Source organism: Staurois parvus, unplaced genomic scaffold (assembly GCF_062004578.1).
Source record: "Staurois parvus isolate SC_StPar_1 unplaced genomic scaffold, SC_StPar_1.0 ptg000205l, whole genome shotgun sequence".
Lineage (NCBI taxonomy): Eukaryota > Metazoa > Chordata > Amphibia > Anura > Ranidae > Staurois > Staurois parvus.
The window spans coordinates 4,736,978-4,754,107 of record NW_028318001.1 but is presented as its reverse complement, the minus strand read 5'-3'; the positions used below and the strand labels follow the sequence as shown (position 1 = coordinate 4,754,107).

General features: G+C 37.2%; 1 protein-coding gene across 3 annotated transcripts in view; it reads left to right on the top strand.

Moving 5' to 3' along the window:
* Positions 1-9,279: 9,279 nt before the first annotated feature.
* ALKAL1 (ALK and LTK ligand 1) overlaps positions 9,280-17,130 on the top strand; it is a 108,997-nt gene continuing 101,146 nt past the window's right edge. The window contains exons 1-2 of one of the 3 annotated variants that reach the window (XM_089678421.1): positions 9,280-9,441; positions 11,201-11,505. In XM_089678421.1, coding sequence (XP_089534547.1) covers positions 9,335-9,441; positions 11,201-11,505 — 412 coding nt within the window. In that variant the 5' untranslated portion in view covers positions 9,280-9,334. The remainder of the gene's footprint in view (positions 9,442-11,200; positions 11,506-17,130) is intronic. The other 2 variants (XM_089678420.1, XM_089678419.1) reach the window with 2 other exon arrangements.

Sequence of the window (17,130 nt, the reverse complement as noted above, 5' to 3'; positions counted from 1 at the left end):
GGAATGTGGACGCAGACTACAAACCCAAGTCATTTACTATATTGTTTGATGCTAATCACATTTCATTGGCTTTATACTTTTTTTTTGCAAACTGCACTGACCAATGGACAGTTTATTCACAGTTAGACATGTGTGAATCAGTTTGTTCATATTAGTTTTTCGACAAAATTTAAATTTTTGGAGATTTGGATGCATCTGAATTTCCGAATGGACATAGCAACAAATGGCAATGAATCCGAAAAAAGTTATAATGAAAAAAAAAGAATGCATTTGTTCATTCCTTCATTTGTTTCATTTGGATGACAGCATTTTCAAATTCATGATAATTAGCCGCTGAATTGTTTTAAAAGCAGTGGGAAGGGAACCAGAGAATGCAGCTGGAATTTCCACCGGCTGACTGTAGAGCTGATCGGAGACCATAATGGCTCCAATCATATCTACAGTCTAAGAAACTGGAAACTACGAACATTTCATCATTTCTGTTTCGCTGGATATAAGCAGCGCCATTGTTTTAATTTGGAAAGCATCTGATCACATCGATCTTGGTGAGATCAGGTGCTTTAAGGGCAGATGAGAGATCTAGAGTCCCGTGTTGGTATGTAAACAGCGATTGCACCATGCATGTGAGGTATCACTGTGAATTTCAGATCGGGCTGCAGTAATTCTAGCACTAGACTTCCTGTGTAAATCTGAAGTGGTAACCTGTAAAGGCTTTTAAAACATTGCCTATGGATATTAAAAATGTATGTAGTTTGTCTCCACTGCACAGGGTGTGCTTAGTTTTAAAGCATGTCATGTTTGGTATCTATTTACTCAGTGTAAGATCATCTTTTATATTTTACATAATAGTTGGCCAATATATTGTGTTTTTGTGCATTCAAATTCAAAAAATTTTTTTTTCCAAAAACAACTGTGTTTGAACAATCGCTGCGCAAATACTGTGACTTAAAAAAATTGCAACACCCACCATTTTATTCTCTAGGGCCTGTGGTTTAAAAAAATATAATGTTTGGGGGTTCAAAGCAATTTTGTAGCAAAAATACTGATTATTTTCATGTGAACAAAAAGTGCCAGAAAAGGCTTAGTCTTCAAGTGGTCAGAAGAGTGGGTGATGTGTGATAGATGCTTCTAATATTGGGCATAAAATGCCAGGATAGCACAAACACCCCCCTTCCCAAATGACCCCTTTTTGGAAAGTAGACACCCCAGACTATTAGCTGAGAGGCATATTGAGTCAATGGAAGATTTTATTTTTTACCACAGGTTTTTGGAAAATGACAAAAACTTTACACAAAGTTGACAAAAACTTTACACAAAGTTGCTCACACATGCCATGGGTATATGTAGAATTACACCCTAAAATACATTCTCCTACTTCTCCCGAGTATGGGGAGATCACATACGAGAGACTTTTTGGCAGTCTATCCATGTACAGGACCCCAAAATCCAATAAGCACCTTCGGGCTGTTAAAGGGCTTTATTTCCTCATTACACTTCCTAACTACCTGTCACAGTTTCGGAGGCTCTGAAATGCCAGCGTGGTATAAACCCCCCCCCCCAAATAACCCCTTTTTGGAAAGCAAACATTCCAAGGTGTTTGCTAAGAGGCATGGTGAGCATTTTGCAGATCCCATTTGTTGCCACAAGTTTTTGGAAAATAAAGAAAACGGAAATGTATTTTTTCTTTTCTTTTTTTCTTTTTCAATACCTTGTGACAATAAATGAGATCTTCAAAACACTCACCACGCCTCTTATTAAATTCCTTGGGGTGTCTAATTTCTGAAAAGGGGTAATATGGGAGAGGGGGTGTTGTGCTACTGTGATAGGTAGTGAGGAAGTGAAATGAGTATATCACGCACCTTCAGGCTTTCAATGAGGTCATTGGATTTCGGGCTCCTGTATGCGGCTAGGCTCCCAAAAAGTCTCACACATGTGGTATCCCTATACTTGGGAGAAGTAGCAGAATATATTTTGGGGTGTAATTCCATTCTGTGTACTCTTAGCATGTGTGAGCAATATATTTGACAACTTTGTGCAAAAAAAAAAAAAGTTGTCATTTTCCAAAAACTTGTGGACAAAATTTACATTTACCACGGATTCAACATACCTCTTAGCAAATAGCTTACGGTGTCTACTTTTTGAAAATAGGTCATTTTGAGGATGTTTGTAGTGCCCTCCCTGGCATTTTAGCACCTCAAGAAATGTGATGAAAGTTAGACAGTAAAAGCTGCGTATATTCCAGTATCTATACCATAGTTTGTAGACGATATAACTTTCACTCAAACTAATTAATATACACTTATTGGGACTTTGTTTTTACCAAAGACATGTAGCAGAATACAGTTTGGCCTAAAATTATTATGAAATTTGAATTTATTGGATATTATTTTATAACAAAGTAGAAAATATCATTTTTGTCAAAATTTGCGGTATTTTTTCATTTATATCACAAAAGTTGTTATCAAATACCACCAAAAGAAAGCTCTGTTTGTATGAAAAAAAATTATATAAGTTTCAGTTGCGTACAGCATTGCACTGCAATTACTAGTTAAAATAGCATAATGTTGAATAATAAAAATTGGCCTGGTCATGAAGGGGGTAAATCTTTCGGAGGTCAAGTGGCTAAACCTGGGCACCGCGTATATGTGCTCTCGTGTGTATGCTGGGAGCACGCTAGATCAGTGACAGCCCCGGGTCTCTAGTAACGATCAGGACCTGGGGGAGTTGGATCACAATCACATGATCACTGTGATAGTCTCTGATTGGCTATCACAGTGATCATTCATTTTGCAGCCAGTACCTTTGTGAAGAGGAAAGACAACAGACCTCTCTGCTAGCAAGGAGGAAAGGATACAAAGTATCTATTCCTCCTTGCTATGGAGACATCTACGTATACTAAAAAAAAAATTTCTAGTTCAATGCTTTACCTAGCTTAGTGAGTGTAGGTGTCAGTGTTGCTGGCAGTTAGTGGCAGTGTGTTACTGTCAGTGTAAATATCAGGTAATGGTACTTGGTGTCAGTTAGTGTCAGGGCAATTGTCAGCTAATGACAGTTAGTGTCAGTGTCAATTAGTGTCCGTGTTAGTGCCAATGCAAGTTGCAGTTAGTGTCAGAGATAATGTGTTTAAATAGGAAAAAAGCAAGGTATAATCCACCTGAATATACTAAGTAGTTTTGACAATATCTACAGTTTTACTAACATGGGTGAAAGTTGCAATATTAGGCTTGGGTGTTGTTTTGACCACGTTTATGAAGTGGTTAAGCTTCACACGTTTTGTAAATGGATAGAAAACTGGCTTATAGACCATATTCAGAGATATTCATTAAAAGAGAAGGTCGGGATTAAAAAAAAAATCCAAGACATTTATACTAACCTAGGTAAATGCAGCACTGATCTGATGCTGCTGCTGTCCTCTGCTGCCTCTACACTAAGAACTGAGTGATCAAAGACCTCTCTCTGATCATTTAGTTCTCAGACTTCAGTGAGCAGAGAGTGGTGAGTGTCAGTCATTGGCTCTCTGCTCTGCCCCTCCAGCTCTCCCTGGAGCCAATGGCTGTGGAGGGGGCAGAAGCAGCTGGCTTAGGCTCTCAGCGTTGTGTTTAGAGGCTAAATCAGCTGACAGTCCAGACATTTGGGTGAATCCCAACAATAAAGTTAGGATCTGTCCAGAGTCTGGAAAGGCTGAGTGCGGGCAGCGGGCTTTAGCTCACTGAAAATCGGTAAGAGGAGTGCAGTTTGTTCTACACTTCTGTGAACTGTTTGATCCGTTTTTTTGCTTTTTTTTAAATGGACTGCTCGTGTGAAAGGTGCTACTGATCCATAGGAGAAGTAGGGCCAAAGCTCTTTTAAAGATTCATACTCTAAATGGTCTAAGTTTATTAGTGGTGTACCCCAAGGTTCAGTGTTGGGACCCTTATTTTTTAACCTATTTATAAATGGCTGGGATTAATAGTACCATTTCTGTCTTTGCAGATGACACCAAGCTATGTAGTGGAATAGCATCTTCATGGGATGTCTCCAATTTACAAGCCAGCCCTATTTAAATTGATTGTAAAGTCTTAACATTTTTTACCTTAAAAAGTAACTCCACTTTTGCTGAAAAAAAATATTCCCCTCTATGATCTATGTACATTGCAGGGTTTTTTTTAACTAACTTTGTTGCAGATTCCTACCTTTAGTTATTCTGGAGAAATGGATGTTTGTTTGTCTGTGTTCATGTGCAGAGTGAATCTGTATGGGGGTGATTTTATAATTATCAACCAGATGCTGCACCTGGAGGGCTCTAATGAGGAAAATGGCAGGGTCTGCATCCCTTTAGATGCGATTTCCCTTTGGGAGTATCTCACCAAAGATGACATTTTTGCTGCAGGGGATGTTCAAAATCTTAGTGTAGACTTCTGAGAAATAAGTAAGCCAAATGCTCAAGCAAGAAATTATATTTCTGGGGGGTGTTCTGTACACCATCTATGTAGAGAATACCTCCAGGTAGCCATAATGCATTGGATTTTACAGAAAATGAGAGTGCTGCAGATTGAAAAATTGAAAAGTAAAGGTAATATTTAATAACAAAAAATTACAATGTGGCTTGCGTCACAATTGTAAAAAATATTATTTTTTTTATTTGCTAATTTTTTTTCTTATGAAAGTGGAGTTACCCTTTAATACATTCCCTGTATTAAGGTAAAATGTTTTTAGGTATTAGTATCGCCTCCTCACCCTACTCCCTTTTACTTCCTTGAGCCCACAATTGATCCAGAGCTGTGGCTGTCTGTAGCAGCTCTCCCTGCTCTCACAAGCTTTGTTGAGGCAATGGGAGGCATTGGCTCCTGCTGCTGTCAGTCAAATGCTATGACAAGGGAGCAGGGGGTGCGTGCCACACCAAGATGAGGAGGAGTCAGGCGTGCCAGTGGAGGATCACAGAAGAGGAGGATTTGGGCCACTCTGTGCATTGCTATTGCATAGAGCAGGTAAGTATAACATGTTTGTTATTTAAAAAAATATACACTTTACACCCACTTTAACTGGGCAACTATGTGGCAAATGAGGTTGATAAATGTAAAGTTATGCGCCTGTGGGTTTAAAGAGGCATATATCATGCATCACACATTCTAGGAGGAGAACCCCTGGGGGAGTCAATAATGGAGAAGGATCTGGGTGTTCTGGTAGATCATAGACTTAATAACAGCAAGCAAAGCCAAGCTGCAGTTTATAAAACTAAACTACTTATTTGTTTTAACCACCCCCCGTCCGGCTCATGTATATAAACAGCCGGAAGGGAGCAGTGCAGGGGCAGGTGGCCATTTATAAACGGCCTTCCCGCCCCCTGCTTGTGCGAGCTCCCTGGGAGCGATCTGGTGCCCGCTATGTCCTCCGGACACAGTGGAACACCGATCGTTGTACGGGACCTCTGTGTGATTGGCCAATCAGTGATCACATGAAGAGTAGTAAGCAAGATGTCACTTCTGACATCATTGCTTAGTACGTGTGAAATCTGTGAATGGTCACAGAGGTCACATGGTACAAGGCTATTCATAACAGCCTTGTACCATGTGACAAGCTGTGTTTTACTAAAAAGATAACTGAATACATTTTGACCAAGATTTATGAAGAAAGATTATTTATTTGCAAAATGCTGTAAGAAAAACTCTTTTTTACAAAATGTTTGGACTTTTTCATTTACATAGCAAAAAATAAATAAAAATCCCAGTGATGAATAAATACCACCAAAATAACGTTTTGCCTCAAAAAATGCTAAAAATGTTATATGGGTACAGTGTTGCATGACCGCACAATTGTCATTCAAAGTGTGACAGCACTGAAAGCTGGAAATTGGCCTGGGCAAGAAGGGAGTAAAAGTGTCCGGACTTGAAGTGGTTAAAAGATGTATAGACTGGAGAGTGAGAGTGTCATCATTCTGTTCCTGTACTAATCATTAGTAAGACCCAATTTGGTATATGAAGTTCAGTTTTTGGCACCAGGTCACAAAAATGATATCAGCGAACTGTATAAAGTGCAGAGAAGGGCAACCAAACTGAAAAGAGGCATGGAGGAGCTCAGCTATGAGGAAAGATTAGAGGAACTGAATGTATTCCCTGAGAAGAGGAGATTAAGGGGGGAAATGATCAACATGTATAAATATATAGGTGGTTCATATAATGAACTTGTTATTGAATTGTTCACTTTCAGGTCATTACAGAGGACAAGGGGGCACGCTTTACATCTGTAGGAAAAGAGATTTAATCTTCAAATATGGAAAGGCTTCTTTACAGTAAAAGTTGTGAAAATGTGGAATAGACTCCCTCAAGAACTAGTTCTGGTCAGTTTAGCAGATTGTTTTAAAAAAGAGCTGGATGTAATTCTAAATGCATCAAATAAACCTGGATACAAACATCTACAGGGAACATTGCCAGTGGCAGTTGATCCAGAGAATATGTTTTTTGAGGGGTTTGTCATCCTCTGGGTTAACAGAAGGTATAAGTTAGTGTTTATGGAGGTTTTCTAATTGTTTGTTTTTTTCCTGTTGGTTGAACTAGATGGGCGTATTTCTTTTTTCAACCTAAATTTGAAACTATATAACCCAGTAATGTGTATGGATAGTTGGCTTAGTGAATAAAGTGAAGATGTTTAACATCAACCATTCATTCATTTTTAAGGACAATCTGTATTTTTTTTTTAAACAAATGTTTTTATGTGACTGGGTTGACAAAATGAACAATGCACTTCAATAACATTGTCAGGTCAACACCTAATTTACTAAGGGGATCGTCTACTGAACATTCGGTACTTCTTTAGCAAATTGATAAAAAAAAACAAAAAAAAACAAAACAAACATAAAACTTTTTTCCTATTATATGCATGCTTATGTATGTGCATACAATCATGTTTTATGATTTATAATTCATTTTTGTTAAACTGAAATTATAATTATACAGGATTTGTATAGCGCCAACATATTATGCAGCGATTTACAATGTAAGGGCAGACAGTACAATTACAATACAAATTAATACAGGAGGATTCAGGGGGCGCTGCTCATTAGAGTTTACAATCTAGATTCTAGAACAATGGACAACTGCTAACAGTTTCCCCTCAAACTTCCAAGAGACATGCTACTTTAATTATCTGTTGAAACACTGGTGAGTTGCATCCAAATCTGTAAGACTACATCAGAAGGTGCTCATTTCAGACAATGCTCATGAAACAACAGCTTAAAAATAACCTGCATTATAAAAAATAAAAAGTTATCAACAAAGCAAAAGAAGCAATGTCCTCAATAAACAATGTATTTCTAATTAATCAATAGTACACGTCAACAGTGAAATATTGCATTAGTCACTACTGGGCTTATTTAGAGATATATTCATATAACAGTAAGCCTTGGAAGATCTGTGAGACTTTTTCTCTGTCATAGGGCTTAGAAAAAGATATCAACAGACTTTCCTATATTCTACAGAATAGGTGACCTAAATCAGACTGACAGCCAGGGACTCACAATGAAGTGCTGCAATTACTGGTGAGCTATATCATGGGGCAATTGAAGGATGATATATTGAAAGTGGTGCCTGAAAGGATGGATGCTGAGATGTCAAAGAGGCTGATAAAAGTCCCAGTCCTGCATCCTGCAGAGAGGTATCATGTCCAGAATACTTCCTCTTGGTTGGGAAAGGTCTCGCTCTGTTTAAGGTGTCTTACAATGCTAATAACACACTGACCACTCAATCCATAGATGTGATGTGCGTGGGAGCTCTCTGAAGGTTGCTTTGAGAACTTGGTGTGTCTGTTGTTTCAGTGTGTAGGTGGAAGTGCAATAAATATACTCAGTAGGTTTAGGAGATGGAGATTGGCATAAGGAGAGTTTTAATGATTTTCTCTGTAATGATCAGACTCTCCAAAGAATCTTCTAACATGGATAAGAAAGTTTATATTGAAAACCCCACAGTGAGAGTGTGGGAGGAAGTGGGATGGAGCAATGAAAAAGAGACTGGAAATCCAAATAATGGAATAGGGAGGGGGCACAATTATTTCCCAGTAAAAAAAATATGATGAACCAGAAAAAAGTGTATCTGGGATGCATTGGAGTCCTATAATGGAAGAATAGGTTTTTTTTTACAAGTCAAGTCTTAATTAAGGTATGCAGACGTGCGTTATGATTGCAATTTAGAGATTCCACTGGCATAACTAAATCGATTGACCTCATATATTTTTGGCTGAATGAATAGAGATGTGCATAAAAACAGAGAAATTCACATATATCAAGTTATTTTGCTCCAGCTGCCTTATACCTAATCTTTCTGTCTCCCTCATATGTATTCATAAATCATTGCCTTAACTTTTTCTTTCTTTCTTTCTTTCTTTCTTTCTTTCTTTCTTTCTTTCTTTCTTTCTTTCTCTCTTTTTCTTTTTTCTTTCTTTCTTTCTTTCTAAACTTTCTATATCTTATCTACCTTTTTGGTTATCTATCTATCTATCTATCTATCTATCTATCTATCTATCTATCTATGCTTACTATATCATATCTTCATCTATCTGTCTGTCCATCTATCTATACTTTCTATATTATATCTACCTTTCTGGTTATCTATCTATCTGTGCTTACTATATCGCATCTCCATCTATCTATCTATCTATCTATCTATCTATCTATCTATCTATCTATCTATCTATCTATCTATCTATCTATCTATCCTTTCTATACCATATCTACCTTTCTAGTCATCTATCTATCTATCTATCTATCTATCTATCTATCTATATCTATACTCTCTATACCATATCTACCTTTCTAGTCATCTATCTATCTATCTATCTATCTATCTCTATACTTTCTATACCATATCTACCTTTCTAGTCATCTATCTATCTATCTATCTATCTATCTATCTATCTATCTATCTATCTATCACCACCTTTGTTTCCCTCTTTTTTTGTCAGTATCTCTCCCTATAATGGACATTTAGCACAGGGGGGTATTCTTATTATCACAAATTTATATGCATTGTTCAGTCAGTCCCAGGGGAAGAATACATTTTTCTTTCACTTTTTTTTGTTGCCATTCTCAGAGAATCCTCACAAGTCTTAAATTGTGTCTGAAGTTGGCAGTTTTATTAAAAGGCATTTCCTGATCTAGAGGGAGAATCTAATTCACAAACATATCTGAGTCAGTCTAATAAATGACTCTCAATTGCTATCCACTGGGATGGGGGGATGGTAATACAGTATGCCAGGAAGAGCCAGGGTGACTCAAAGAATGAATTACCAAAGATGTCTTCATTACCTGCCACCCACCTAAAGTCAATATTATTAGCCTGAACAACCACCTAGAAAACATATATATATGAGACAGGTGTTTGGGTATCAAAAGATTGTAGTTCTTTTAACTTGTCTGCACTTGGCAAGGCTCTGCACAGCATCAGTATTGGGAATATATCCAACACACAAGAGGTAAGTTACTGCAATAGCATCACACAGGTCAGCATTAACAGTATTACATGCTTTGTAAAAGAAAGATGTACAGACCACAATGTATATGCATAAATGTTTGCTATGTGTATTTTGAACTTATATTATGTGTTTTATCTGGACTAAATACATATGTAATTATATAATTCAAAGTATATGAATGCATTTGTTCTGTCTGGATATACAGTATATATGTAATTCAAGTTCTTTGCATGTGCTCTACCTGGATATATATAATTCAGCTTATATACATACATATGTTTTATTTGGACTGCATATATATATATATATATATAATATATATATATAGATATATATATATATATATACACAGTATATAGCTCAGCTTACATGAATACATGTGTTCTGTCTGAATATATATACACATGTTCCATCTGGATATACTTACATGCATATATGTGTTTTATCTGTATATATATATATATATATATATATATATATATATATATATATATATGCTTTATACTCAAAAACACATGTATATATATATATATATTCTTTTTTTTAACCTACATGCATACGCATAGAAGTTAAATATATGTATGTGTGTATATATATATTTTTATATATATATATGTAACTTTTATGCATACACGTTTTATCTGTATATATATATATATATATATATATATATATATATAATCTGTGTAACTTCTATGCATATGCATGCAGGTTACAAAGAAAAAAAAAATATATATATATATATATATGTAGAACATGTGTATGCATGTAAGTAAAAAAAATAAATGAATGTATACATACTATACATATATGGAGAGAGATAAAACACATATATGCATGTAAGTTGAAAATTATATATGTATACATGTATAAATTATATATGTAACTTTTATGCATTCATGTTTTATCTGTATATATATATATATATATATATATATATATTTATACTTCATACTCAGACACATGTTCTGTCTGGATATATATATATATATATATATATATATATATATATATATATATATATATGTACAAATCTACTCCTACATATATGCAAGGTACAAGTGCAAAGTGCATCTGTCTTTTAACCCAACAATGTCATATTTTCTGAGTTGATCGATGTTTTGTGGTCATCCTGACAGTCAGCCCTGCACCACCTTGTAAACTGCACTACACAAGCAAGGTTTTGCTGTGACACGTCCACGATGGGGCTGTTCCCTTCCCTCTATACTCTCCTATAGGGTCCCAGCCATCCAGAGCTGTGTGGACTCGCAGCTTGCTGTCAGTGTAGCGATCCCCATAGAGAAGAAAGCTAAATCAATCCCAAACAAAGCCAGGATGGCATTATCTCCGCTGCCTTGTTAATACCTTCTTCTAATCCTGGCTATCCATGTGCCCTGGAAGGGATGTGGAAGATGTGGAATGGGAGGAGAGAGTCTGGCCAGTCAATTAGGGAGGATAGTCATTGCCATGCTATTAGTTGCTGGGAATAATCGTGCCCTGGGAGGAGTGTGGGCTAGTTGGATGGATTATAACAGTTGGAGGAATAACTGATGATTGCAAAGTTAGTACATTGGCGGCGTTAGCGGAGTCGATCCTGTCATTTTGCGGACTTCTTTGGCACTTTGAGAATCCCGTTGTGCTCGTTCCTCCAGAGACTTAGAGGGGGGTCCCCGTGTTTTCCACCATGAGCAGCCCGGAGGTGATGGGGGGCAGAAGCTAGCATGTGTAACAGTTGTCTTCCTCCCTCTCTCTTCCCCAGGATCACAAAGGGAGAGATGCAGAGGGCGAGGAAATGGCAGGCAGTACTGGCCATCTCCATATTGCTGGTGACATCGTCAGTCCAGGCCATCAGTGAAGTGGCAGCCAGCGACAGGAGAACTCTTCTAGATCTCATTGTGCAGGTCATTGGGGACAGTAGTAGCAGCAGCAGCAGAGAAAGTGGAAAAGTCCTTAGCAGGCGGTACAGCGACGGTCCTGCTTATTCTGCTGAACATGGCAATCATAGACTGTCATCCAGGGAGAGGTCAGCTTCATCTCCAAGGAGCAGCAGTAAGAGACCCTCAGGTAAGTGATCTGCTCACTGGGATCCCCTGCTGCCTTTGCTCTCTCACCCTCATCACTTTTTTTTTCATTACACCATGAAGTTTGGACGGTATAATCCAATCCATAAGACAGAGTTTTATCTCCCTTGAGAAAGCCCTCCGCACTCCTTAGACTGTCACTAATCGCTTTACAGGGAGAGGATGAGCAGATTCCATGCTGGGCTCATGTCTGCTCAGTTCCATTTTACTGCCCTGGTTACACTGGTGTCCAGCCAGTCCTGGAAGGGACTCATTGATGTGCACAGGCACAGATCTCAGCCAGCAGAGGTAGAGGCACCTACATTGTTACATGATACTTTATCAAAACAGAACTTGTCCATTTTTTAATTTGGAAAGAGAAGTTGCAAAGTAAATCAAACATACTGATGGATAAAGTGTAAGCTCAGCCAAAACAGTTTTTGGATAGAGTGTAGGGAGATTGGAACCTCTGTGGTGTTTTTACTACTTTTACTAATAGTGTTTCCAGTTAGGAAGTAAGGAAAAATCCCCAATGCCAATACAGACAAAAACAAAAAAGAAAACAAAGACACAAAAAAATCACAAAACAACAAAACAAACAAAAATAACCCCTCTCTCTCTCTTTATTTATAAATTAATTTATGCAACACTTTACATATTATGGTTTGACATCAGTCCCTGCCGTCAAAGAGCCTACCATCTAAGGTCTTTACCACACTTGCATACATACACATACTGGGGACAATTTTAATAGGAGCTTATAAACCTACCAGTGGGGGTTATTTACTAAAACTGGAAAGTGCAAAATCTGGTGCAGCTCTGCACAAAAAACAATCAGCGTCCAGGTTTTATTGCCAAAGCTTAACTGAACAAGCTGAAATTAGAAGCTGTTTGGTTGCCACGCACAGCTGCACCAGATTCGGAGTGCCCCAGTTTTAGTCAATCTCCCACGGTTTGCCTATTGGAGGCATATACCACCTACCAGTATGCCCTTTCGTACAGTCAGTGACTGCAGCCAACCAGCTGCAGCGCTGATCAGTGTATGACAGTGAAGGAGTCCCACTGTCAGAATATAATAGTGCATCGGGAAGAATTCCTCCATACAACTCCTTTGTGTGAATGGGAGGCAGTTTTTTTTCAATCAGCCCACTGGCTGACTGAAAAAAAAGGCACCATCTGTGACTATTAACTTGTTATTCCTGTCTGTGTCCCTGCTGCATAGTTGAACTCACTTTCTGCCTGGAGAAATGGTTTTCACTGTAAAAGATATTAAAAATCTTACTAGTGGAGCCCCAGATAAAAACTGGACAGGGGTTCAAATCCTTCCCCAACTCTTTCCAAATGATTTAGGCTGGAAATACACTTTAATTTATGTATAATCTCTTTTTATTTAAGGTTTCCAGATTACAATAAAAATAATTTCCAAAATAAGAAATGACATAACAAAAATGCATACAAAACATATTGGTACAAGTTTCAAAAATATGGTAATGTTCATATACAATGGTTCAATGGTAGGGTCAGTATGCAGAGAAAATGATACATTCTTGGCTCGAGTAAAACTGGAAAAAGGTGTCCATAATCAGAATAGTCCTCTCTGGAAATACACTTTAAACTAGACCCCATAAAATCCTTATACTGTGTTTCAGGTGAGTAAGGGAGTGTAGACATCTGGTCCCAGCCTCCGTTTATTGGGTTCCTATGTTATCACGAGTCTCTTGAGTACATGTGTGTGCCTTGGGAGGTATAGTTAGAAATAACAATTAAAAAAGTTGACCTGCTCTGAACTGCAGGTCTTTAGACACCCAAACTGTCTGATTGTGTATGGTTTGGAACTAATCAAGTCAGTACTGCCTATAGGGGAACTAAACAGAGGAAGTCGGGATCTCTATTGATTAAGCATTTTGCTAATGTGATTACTGCACATTACACAGTGTTCAGGAAGCTTGTCCATCTTCCAGATTACCTATAATATTCTGACAAAAAAATACCATTTCTTCACAAAAAAGTGAGTCAGCTAATGTCTTAATGGCAGTTTAGGTAGTGGAAAGTTGCATGTTTTATGTAGTTTACAGGTTTTAATTATCTTATGATGGAAAAACAAAATTATGAAAAATGTGTTCATCTCATGGAAAACAGACAACAAATTCCAGTTTTACTAATACAAATTTTTGATATTAATGATGATCATTCCACAATCAAAATCACCAATTTCTTCAGACCACTAGCAACACCATACATTTCTTATATAGCTATTCATATATTGTATATAGTTTATTTAACTCCATGACATCAAGTGAAAAGATGGCCTTTCTTTCTATATACCTTCAATGCATCAGGTAAAAAGGTAACCTTTGGCTACATGCATACAACCATAAAAAATGCAATTCAAAGTGCAAAATGCAATTCATACTTTTCATTAGATTTATAGCCATAATTGTAAGAAATATGTGTTAGAGCACATGTGTTGTATGCATGTATGTATCATGTATATGTAGGTGCAAAATGTGCATCCTGGGATTGAAAACAGAAGAACTAGATTTTATGTAAAAAAGCATTTGTGTCTTTATGAGTTAAAAAGTATTTAAATGCAAGCATTTACTGATCAATTACGCAAGAACTTTTGTGCCAGAAAAACCATGCCTGTATGATCAGTAAAATTCCTAATTCCATGTGAAAATAGCCTTACGTTCTGCATGGCCTCTTGCAAATGGACATAATCATTTTCTGAAGTTCATTTGCATGATCTTGCTGACAGAAGGATCCAGAGTAAAAATGTCAAATTATGGCCTCATCTAAACCTGCATATGCATGCGTGAAATTCTTCTTCATCCTTTTCTCACTACCAGTTTTGTAATTTACCCATTTACTCTTATATATACTTGCATATGCATTACATAATATATACAATACTGCACTCAAATGTGAAATATTGTTTTTTTTACACCTCTGAACACATTGCTGCATTATGAGTCTTTGTCCAGCTGTGTCCATTGTCCTATAGGCAGCAGTGCACCTGTGTTCACAGGTTGCTCTCTAACAACTAAAAATGCTACATGGCTACAAGTGTTTTTCACCCATGTGCAAGAGGCCTATAACGCTGTAACATCAGGTGAAAAGATGTAAAGTGTAAAAAGTTATGATACTATCACATTCTTGGAAAGGTTGTAAATGAACAGCTAATATTAATATATTTTGTGACTTTTAGACTGTACTATTTTTAGGGTGGTCAGTCATTGTGCTTTTCACAGTAGTAAGTCTGTTAGATTATATTTTTTTTACAATTTAGACAATACTTTGAATGGATATTACTGAAAAAATAAATTAATCTGCTGAGGATTATTTTCCACCAAGTTGTCATATCACTTTGACCCATATCTTTCCTTTTTATTGTCCATCAGCAATTGTTTATATACCTGGAATGTTGTGACTGTTGTTTGATTTCATTTGAAATTCATTGAATCTTTCAATCCACAGACAGCCTAAGAGAGCAATCAAATGTTCTTATGTAAAAGTAAAGTTAATAGCCTAAAAGATTTTGTGAATAAGCAATTTATAAAAGCACACTTGAAAGGCTACTGTAAGTCATCCACAATTCAAGATGTTTACACTGGCATCAAAGGAGGAAAAAAATAAAATGAGTTTCAGCTGTGTGCTTTTTAAGTACACGGGGCTGTTCAACAAATGACAAAATGTTTTGGCAAAAGGCAATATGACTTTTTGGGAGCTGACTTATAGACCATACAGGGAATGATGCTTCTCATATAAAGGGATGAGGCTTGGTGGAAAAGCCATTGTGCTGAGTTGATGTCCCCTTTCTGTGATTTAGTTTGAAGCAAAAGCCAATAATGCTGGAATAGTTTCTGCCTCAGTTGATCAGAGCCCATGGTAGGGCTAGAAGAGGACAAGTCAATGATTACAGCCCTTCCCCCAGCCCACAGTTCACTAGAAGGCACACCTAGTACATGCCTTTATTACAGTCCACTACCAGTTGAAATGAGACAGAAGTGTCTCCTCCTGTGTAATCCAAAACAAGTACATGTAGTCATGTGACACAGCTATAAAACCTAATATGTGGGGTCTTGCGAGCTACTAAGGTGTTAAAAAGTATTATATTAACCAATAAAGTGCTGTGAAATAATATAACGATTACATTGTAACAGTAGATCACCTACACGTCACACATACCCATACTAATATGTTATAACAAATCAAAATAAAATAATAGTGTTGCGCTCCACGTGAATACAGAATAAATGTATTCACTCACTAACATTCATTGTGAAACATGAACCTCCACTTTTCGAAGTTAAAGTTCACTTTACAGGATGACCACCCAGCACTTACTTCTTTAGTAAATCAAGCCTGCCTTTTGGATGTATTCACTTGAATTTGCCATTTATGTCAATTCAAATGGACACTTGCATTCATGCTTGTGTTCTAATGTGAAAAAAGCTCCCATCCAGTCCTAAGTCCAATTTAAAAGGACACAAGCCATACATGACCTCACTTGGTTTGGTCATATTTACCAGGTAAGAGCACATCCGGTGAAGGTGCACATATGGTTGTTACAACTACGTAATAGTGGTGAATTGAATACAAATCGTTTTGTCTGCAACACCGGAAAGAGTGTGAAGTCACGGATTGAATATTGACACTTAGTCTTGGAAAAGTGATACTGTTTTTGGATACAAAATAATTTTTGGGATATTTATATTGTTTTTGGAACCATTTATTCACTTGTCAGTGGAGCGCGACACTATAATTTTATTTTGAACAGCTATAAAACCTGCTGCTCTTGAGGTGTTAGACAACTATATATTCCAGCATGGTATGTGACCATCACTGAGATTTATAGGTTGCCTAAGGCTGCCATGGATGGAAGGTCTACTGGCAAATGTTATAAGGGATGAACAATGGAATCTTCCATTCCTCCTACCATTCCATCCCCCACAGTTATTACCTTTTGTACCACTATCTCCTCACTCTTAGATTGTAAGCTCCAAGGAGCAGAACCCTCCTAACCCTCTTGTATTGAACTGTACTGTTGCTGTATTGTCTCCCGTTATATTATAAAGCGCTGAGCAAAGTATTTTGCGCTATATGAATCTTGTATAATGATAATAACAAATCAAGAGAACTGATGACCGATAATTCAGTTTGTCTGATCTGCAGCGAATCTCACAATTTACGAATCTGTTCAATTATGATTCATAAATTATATGATTCTTTCCCATGCATATGGAAGCTTTTTCGCATTAGAACACAAGCATAAAGGCAAGTGTCAGTTTGAATTGACATAAATGGCAAATTCAAGTGAATACACCCAAAAGGCAGGTTTTATTTACTAAAGAAGTAAGTGCTGGGTGATCATCCTGTAAAGTGAACTTTAACTCTGAAAAGTGGAGGTTCATGTTTCACAATGAATGTTAGTGAGTGAATAAATTTATTCTGTATTCACGTTGAATACCCAAACATGTTACCTAAAATCCAAGTGCACACAATTGTGTACTCAAAGTGAACCCAGCTTTGCCTAATTCTGTCTTGCTGTCCTCAGCTCAAATCATGGTCAGAACACTATCTGCATGGAGCTTGCTGTGCTCAAGTGGGCTTCTTTTGGGAACTCTGA